Raw genomic sequence first — 8,186 nt, 5'->3', positions numbered from 1 at the left:
CTCACTCTCTCTCTCACTCACTCTCTCCACACACACACGTGCAGACACACACACACACACACACACACACACACACACACACACACACACACACGCACACACACACACACACACACACACACACACACACACACACACACACACACACACACACCGCTGCGTCGACGTTGGCGGGGCTCTCGTCGTTTGGCTCCGCGAGTAAACTCACAACAGACAGCAACACCTTGTCAACACTCTGCACAGGCGACCACCTGCATACGTATGTGCGTGTGTGTATGTGAGTGCGTTGAAGGAGAGCGGGCAAGCTTGCTGCAAAGCGCACATGCACTCAAGGCCGAGGAGGGAAAAACTGCGCGTGGGAGTCCACGCATGCATACTCACATGGATAGAGAGAGGCACATAAACAGACAGACAGATGGACAGACACAACACAACACAACACAACACAACACAACACAACACAACACAACACAACACAACACAACACAACACAACACAACACAACACAACACAACACAACACAACACAACACAACACACCTTTCAGCGGCGGTTTCGTAGCCGGAGGGGTCATCGCCGGGCGCGTGGAGAATGGAGATGCACACAGAGCCATCAGGGTACACTGTGGCAAACGATACCATTGGTGGCAACGAGACGGGCGTGTGTCGTTGACAGTGAGCGAGACAACAGAGAGACAGGCAAGCACACACGGAGAGGGGGAAGGGTAGAGGCAAAATGTGCGTTCCTGAGTGCACAACAACAAAAAAGCGCGCGGGCGTCAAACACAGACAGCCAGACAGACACAGACAGACACAGACAGCCACAGACACACAGACACACAGACACAGGCACACAGACACAGACACACAGACACAGACACACAGACACACACACCCAGAGGCAAACGCACCGTTTGGATGGAAGAGTTTGGAGGTGAACTTCATCTTGGGAGGGCTGTGAGGGTAGTCTGGAGGGAACGTGAGCACGGCGCGAAACACGCCAAACTCAAACGGCGTGTCCTCAGGTCCCCTAAGACAAAAGTCGCACCAGCAGCGGGCGTGATCATGACGCATCACAATGGCGCAGTCGATAGGCAGGCAGGGCGGCAGGTAAACAGACAAGCAGGTAAATAGACAAACGCAGATGCGCACGCACACACACACACACACAGATACATTGACAGACAGACAGACACACACACACACACACACAGGCACACAGACACACACAGACACACACAGACACACACAGACACACGCACACACACACACACACAACGTACGTGACAAACGCTTCCCACTCCAAGAAGTTGTCCTCATCAATGGGACCTGGAACATGGCAACAGCAGACAGGCAATCACGCAGGCATTGTGCGCCGTGTGAAAGGTCGCACACATGGAAGCACAGACACAGGTGGCTGGAGAGCAAGGAGGCAACACGCAACAGGACAGATACAACTGACACGCATACCTGCAAGGATGCCTGGCGAAGGGTTCTGGACCAGGTCTGCGCAACAGACGAACAGGACACAGCAAACATGAGCGGGCATGCGCACGGGTGGATCGACACACACAGACACAGACACACAGACAGACAGACAGAGACAGACACAGACACACAGACACACAGACACAGACACAGACACAGACACAAACAGACAGACAGACAGACAGACAGACAGTCAGTCAGACAGACAGACAGACAAACACACACACGCACAGACACACACACACACACAGACACAGACACACACACACACACACACAGACACAGACACAGACACACACACACACACAGACACACACACACACACACAGACACAGACACACACACACAGACACAGACACACACACACACACACACACACACACACACACACAGACACACACACACACACACACACACACACACACAGACACACACACACACACACACACACACACACACACACACACACACACACACACACACACACCTTTGTACTCCTTCATCAATCGCTTCAGCGGCAGCATCCTGAGAGACGACGCGGGGATCGCGACACAATCGCAGCCGGACGCGGAGGTGGTGAGCTGAGCTGAGGTGGTGGCGCTTGCTTTGTCGTCGTCGTCGTCGTCGTTGTTGTTTGTGCGCGTTGTTTTCCCAACGTGTCGTGTCGTTTTGGTGCTGGCGGTTTAGCTGGCAACCACAGACCCACACGCACACGAGCAGACGCACACGCACACGCACACGAGCACACGCACACGGATAAGCACTCAGGTACACACAGAGGATGGCCCCACCTCAGCGACAGCAACAGCGACAGCAGCGACAGCAACAGCGACAGCAGCGACAGCAGCGACAGCAGAGGGATTCGAGTGGCTCCTCTGACCTAAGGAAACGCTCCACCAACGGCTCCAGCCATAATGGCAACGGCAACGGCAGCAGTGCGGCGCGTGTTGTCCGTCGAACCTCCCAGCCACAGCACGCCAAGAAGGAGCAAGGCAGCAGCACGCTTGACAGTGATGCAAGTGATGCAAGTGATGCGAGCGATGCGCCCAGGCGCAAGGGCTCCGGCTCTCGATCTGCGCAGGAGCTGAAGAAGATCATGGAGCAGCTGCTGTCACGCAGAGCATCCACACACGTGCCACCCCACGCAGGCATCCCAAACACCACCACCACTGCCATCGACAGCACCATGCGCAGCACGGGCGCCACCCGGCACGGCTCTGCGCCGTCGCTCTCCTCGCCCGAGGCCCACAGCCACTCACCAACGTCAACCAGCCCGCTTGGCGTGCTCTCGCCGGCGTCACGCCGCCGGCTCTCCCATCTGCTCAATCATCCGCAGGTGCAGCACTTCCACCGCCACCACTCGCGCCACCACCCGGGGCCACAGGTCCACAGCCCCAGCATGGTCCGCCGCGCCTCCAGCCCACACCAGCGGCCAGCGGCTGCTGCTGCTGCCACGCGGCTCAGCGCGGACCTCAACACCATCACGCGCGACGCAGATGCCACACGCCGCGGCAGTGCTGGCAGGGGGTCCGGTCCACAACAACAACAGCAACAACGGCAACAGCAGCACAGCTCGAGGCAGGTCGCCAATGCACCTCACGCGCAGGCTGACGCTGCAACTGCAACACACGACCACCATCTCCGCCGCCCATACAAGCAGCATCCTGGCACGCGCCACCATCCGCGCAGCCACCATCACCACCACCATCTCCACCAGCCGCTGCTACGAGCCCGCCGCACGCTGCCGCCGCCACTCAACAAGCTCGCTGCAGGGCACATGACCACGCAAGCGCAGCGGCAGCACATGCACTCGCACGCCAATGTGGCGACGCAGGTGCTACGGCAGAGCAGGGCGAGGAGCCAGCTGCGGCGACAAAGCCTGAGCGCAGGGCACGTGGACGCTGTACGAGGGACATCGCTTCGACAACAGCATGGTGATGACGGCGATGATGATGATGATGATGATGATGATGATGATGATGGTGGTGGTAGTGTTGGTGGTGTTGGTGATGGTGGTGGTGTTGACGGTGGCGGTGATGATGATGGTGATGGCGATGGTGGTGGTGAAGTGGTGATGGGGCCAGCGGGTCGTGGCGTGCGGTATGGCGGAGCAGGACGCAGCGTGAGTGCCAGGGCCGCACGGGGTGTTGGTGGCATAAGTGCAGGGGCAACAGGTACGACAACCACGAGCAGGCTGGTTGCTGCGGCGCTGGATGCGGAATACAGGGTGACGAGCGTGCAGGGCAAAGGATCAAGCCTCTCCCTGCGATCAACCCTCCTCAAGAACGCAGGCGCTGAGGGTGTTTCTGGTGGCGTTGACAGTCGTGTTGATGATGGTGTTGGCGGCAGCAGTGATGATGTTGGCAACCAGAAGTACCAACACCAACAACAACAGCAACAACAACAACCACAGCAACAACAGCAGCGACAGCGAGTTGGTGGCGGTGTTAAGAGGCGTTCCACGACAGATGACACGACGATTGAGTTTGCACCAGCAACTGACCCCGCCCTCTTTACAGGCAACGTTCACAGGTGTCGTACTTCGCGTGTGTGCGTGCTTGTGTGTGCATGTGGTGTGTGCATATGTGAGTGAGTGTGTGTGCGCGTGTGAGTGTGCGTGCGTGGTGTGCATGTGTGTGTGCGTGCGCGTCTGCGTGCGTGCCGTTGGCGATTGCATCAGTTCACGTGCTTTTCGCCTGCCACCACCACGCCAACTGCCGCAGATTCTGTCCCCATCCTGCCAGCGCTGGGTTATCATCATCGTCAACATCATCGTCATCGTCGTCACCGCCACCCGGGAATCTCATATTCGACGCCGCATTTGAAAGCGGTGCGCGCCCTGCCTGGCGTGCATGTGTGCGTGCAGCTGTGCGTGCAGCTGTGCGTGCGTGCAGTGTATGTTCATCTGTGTGTGTGTGTGTGTCTGTGTGTGTGTGTGTGTCTGTGTGTGTCTGTCTGTCTTTCTCCCCGTCCCTGGCGGCGCGCCTGCCTCTTGTTGTGGTCACCGTGTGCATATGTGCGCTCATCTCTGCCCTGCTGTTCCCTTCAGGCAACCTTGGTCGCGTTGACTGCCTCTCCCCTGCAGAGTACAATCTCCACATCCGCCCAGACCTCGCCAGCCCGCGTCACCGCCTGTGGTCGGTGATCTTTTTTTTTGTGTGTGTGTGTTGTGTGTTGTGTGTGTGTGTTGTGTTGTGTTGTGTTATGTTGTGTTGTGAATGTGCGCTCGCTCGCGTGTGTGTTCCCTTTCGTTGTATTGCTTGAAGTGTGAGTTTCCCTCTCTGCATGCTCCAGTCACGAGCTCATGCATGCACGTGCCCTCGGCAACCGCAATATCGCCTCATTCCCACCGTCACCACCACCCTCCTGTGTGTGCATTGCGTCAGGTTCTACTTCCGCGTGTGGAATGCGGCGCCGGCGCAGCACGTGATGTTCAGCATCATCAACTTCTCAAAGTCCCGCAGTCTCTTTGGCGAGGGCATGGCTCCTGTTGTCCGCTCAAAGAAACGTAAGCGGCGGCGGTGGTGGTGGTGATGATGTTGGTGTTGGTGGTGGTGGTGGTGGTATACGCCTTCGACGAAAATGTTTCTTTCCCAAGCACTGTCTATCTGCCTTCAGGATTGCGTGTGTGTGTGTGTGTGCGTGTGCGTGTGTGTCTGTTCTCATAACACACACACACACACACACACACACACACTACCCAACACACACACACACACACACAATGCACCATCATCATCACCACCATCCCCGTATCAGGGCCGGCGTGGCGCCGCATGGACCCTGCGGATGTGTTCCAGTACAAACCGGACGCGGCGGCGAAGAAGGGCGGGGCGGTCGTCTCGTTTGCTTTCCACTTTGACGATCCGCAGGTGTGCTGCAGCAGCAGCAGCGGCGGCTCAACGAGCCGTGGTGGTGGTGGTGTTGTTGGGTTGTGGCGGTGGTGCTGTGGTGGTGCGTGAAATGCGTGAACATTGGTGTGTGCGTGTGTGTGTGTGTGTTTGTGGGAGCCACATTCTCGCTCCCCCTGGCGTCCATCTCGCCCCCAACTGCCATGAACACCCATGCTGACGCCTTGTTTCCACGTATTGCAACGTTGATCTTGTTCGATAGGATGTGTATGAGTTTGCATACAGCTTCCCATACACATACACGCACTCGCAGCGCAAGATTGCGCAATGGAAATTGCGTCATCGCTCTTTCCTTCAGCTCCGCTCCATCGGATCATCCGTCCAGGTTGGCGCTTGTTTGTTCGCGAGCACACGTGTATTGCTTGTGTTTCATGTGTTGTGTGCGTATTGTGTGGGTATTGTGTGTATTGTGTGCATGTGCGTGAGCGTGCGCGGGTTGTGTGCATGTGTACATGTGCAAGTGTGTGTGTGTTTGTATTTGATCCCCCCCCCCCCAAAAAAAAAAACTTTTTTTTTTTGCATTTCCTCTGCTGACGCGTTGTTGCTGCCGCCGTTGCGCCATTCCGCTGTACAACAGGGCCGAAACTTGGACATGCTCACCATCACCGCACCCAAGAACTTCATCAAGTAAGCCAGCAGTTGACATAGCCACACACACACACACACACACACACACACACACACACACACACACACACACCGCGCTCTCAACACATTTGCACCATCACATCTGTCATTCGCCATGATTGTGCAGAATGAAGAAAGGAGAGCGGTTTCCGACCATCTTCATCACCGCACGCGTCCACCCGGGCGAGACACCAGCCTCGTTCGTCTGCCAAGGTACGCACGCGTGTGGTGGTGGTGGTAGCATGTGTTTGTGTGTTTGTGTGTGTATGTTTTTGTGTCTTGACTGATTGATTGGCGCACATGTTGCGTGAGTGCATCTTGTGAACTACACCCATCCACCCACCCACACACACACACACACACACACACACACACACACACACACACAGGCGTGGTGCAATATTTGCTGAGTCAGCATGTGGATGCGATTGCGCTGCGGAGTCGCGTCGTCGTTCACGTCATCCCAATGCTCAATCCTGACGGTAGGGGTGCCGTGCAGTGTGGTGTGTTGTTGCGTTGCGTTGCGTTGTGTTGGTTTGTGTTATTGGTTTTGTTCTGCGTGATGTTGTGTGTATATGTGTGTGTGTGTGTGTGTGCGAGCGTTCTTTTATTTTTTCTCTGTGTCTCTGCAAGTGTGTTCAGCCGTCTTGCCTCATGAGTTTTGATGCAACATCATGACCCTTCGCTGCAGGTGTGTTTCACGGCACATATCGAGGAAACACCCTCGGATTTGATTTAAACAGGTGCGGCTGCAATGCCCACATTGCACCACACATATACATACATGGTACTCACACGTACACAGAGTGCACACGCACGTAGTACACACACACACACACACACACACACACACACACGCAACCAACACACGCACTCACAGATCCACACACACATCCACACTCTCTCGTTCTCTCACACACATCCACACATACACACACACCCATACATACGTACAGGTGCTGGGACAAAGCGGTACCGAGCAAGCACCCAACCATCTCCGCCATCCGCACTCTCCTCACACAGGTGCACACGAAAAGAGGTTGCTGTTGTTGTTGTTTAAGTTGTTGTTGTTGTTTAAGTTGTTGTTGTTGTTGTTTAAGTTGTCGTCGTCGTCGTAATCCTCGTCGTCGTGATAGCTGCTGTGCTTGTTGTCATGTCATTCTTGTACTTGGTGTCGCTTCAAATACAAGCTTCTGGCATACACCATACACAAACACACAGACACACAGACACACATCATGCGTACAACAGAAGCCAGTTGCACTCTAACCCCGTCGCACATGGCATGGTCATCATCATACTCATCATCATCCTACCCCTTTGCTGTTCATGACTGGCGTTGACAGCACATGAAAGCGGCGACGCGCGTGCTGGCGTTTGTTGATCTTCACGGCCACTCCACCGCTCTTTCCTCATTCATCTACGGAAACGAATACGCAGACTCAACGCGCATGCAGGCGCAGGTGTGTGTGTGTATGTGTGTGTGTGTATGTGTGTGTGTGTGTGTGCTCGTGTGTGTATGTGTGTGTTCGTGTGTGTATGTGTGTGTGTGTGTGGTTGTTTTGTGCCCTCTCCTCGCAACTTCCATTCCCGTTTCCTCGGACCTTCAACTCAACAACCCAAGTCCTCACCACGCTACATCGCCAATGTGCAACACCCATCCAGTGGAGCCTACCCCGTGTGCTGGCGAACGTGTCAGACATGTTTTCGCTTGCGCGCACAAAGTTCAACAGCGACGCACGCAAAGCGGGGACGGGCCGGCGCTGGATCGGCTCTTTGCTCGGTGTGTGTGTGTGTGTGTGTGTGTGTGTGTGTGTGCGTGTGTGCGTGTGTGTGTGTGTGCGTGTGGATGATCATGCTAGTGCAACTACGGCGGTATGTGAGAGTGATTGCTTGTCGTGGTGTGGTGGTGTGACGCGCTGTTCGTGAGACAGCTGAGTGCGCTTAGTTGGCTTTGTCGGGTGACGAAAGGTGACAGGAGACGCAGGCTTGCTTGTACTCGTGTGATGAATGGTTTTGACTTGTCTAACCAGCAATCCCCCTTGTGGGGAATTATTGTTCAGCTCCGTTGCGTGTGACATGAGGTGCACACTTTATGAACCATTTATTTCAAGCTCAGCAAACAGACCAGCCAGCAAAGGCCCATTTCAAATACACACCAA

The 8,186-nt window shown here is 55.5% G+C and overlaps 2 protein-coding genes across 2 annotated transcripts in view; one reads left to right on the top strand and one right to left on the bottom strand.

Annotated features, from left to right (window-relative positions):
• PTSG_03487 (ubiquitin carrier protein) overlaps positions 1 to 2,158 on the bottom strand; it is a gene marked incomplete at its 3' end in the record, with an annotated part of 3,140 nt that extends 982 nt beyond the window's left edge. The window contains exons 1-6 of the mRNA XM_004995161.1: positions 1,974 to 2,158; positions 1,469 to 1,504; positions 1,282 to 1,327; positions 910 to 1,028; positions 540 to 621; positions 155 to 251 (exon numbers count right to left, since the gene is read on the bottom strand). Of these exons, the coding sequence (XP_004995218.1) occupies positions 155 to 251; positions 540 to 621; positions 910 to 1,028; positions 1,282 to 1,327; positions 1,469 to 1,504; positions 1,974 to 2,010 (417 nt within the window). The 5' untranslated portion in view covers positions 2,011 to 2,158. The remainder of the gene's footprint in view (positions 1 to 154; positions 252 to 539; positions 622 to 909; positions 1,029 to 1,281; positions 1,328 to 1,468; positions 1,505 to 1,973) is intronic.
• Positions 2,150 to 7,907, top strand: PTSG_12030 (uncharacterized protein; the record flags this gene model as incomplete). Its single annotated transcript, XM_004995160.1, has 14 exons — positions 2,150 to 4,018; positions 4,210 to 4,316; positions 4,536 to 4,623; positions 4,873 to 4,994; positions 5,246 to 5,358; positions 5,600 to 5,722; positions 5,975 to 6,024; positions 6,152 to 6,237; positions 6,414 to 6,506; positions 6,716 to 6,767; positions 6,981 to 7,047; positions 7,371 to 7,487; positions 7,690 to 7,809; positions 7,887 to 7,907. The coding sequence occupies exons 1-14, from the start codon at positions 2,268 to 2,270 to the stop codon at positions 7,905 to 7,907; spliced, it is 2,910 nt and encodes a 969-aa protein (XP_004995217.1). The 5' UTR covers positions 2,150 to 2,267.
• Between the last annotated feature and the right edge of the window lie 279 nt (positions 7,908 to 8,186).

The sequence above is a fragment of the Salpingoeca rosetta genome (genome assembly GCF_000188695.1).
Source record: "Salpingoeca rosetta unplaced genomic scaffold supercont1.8, whole genome shotgun sequence".
NCBI classification, from domain to species: domain Eukaryota; class Choanoflagellata; order Craspedida; family Salpingoecidae; genus Salpingoeca; species Salpingoeca rosetta.
This window is presented reverse-complemented; position numbering and strand designations above follow the sequence as displayed.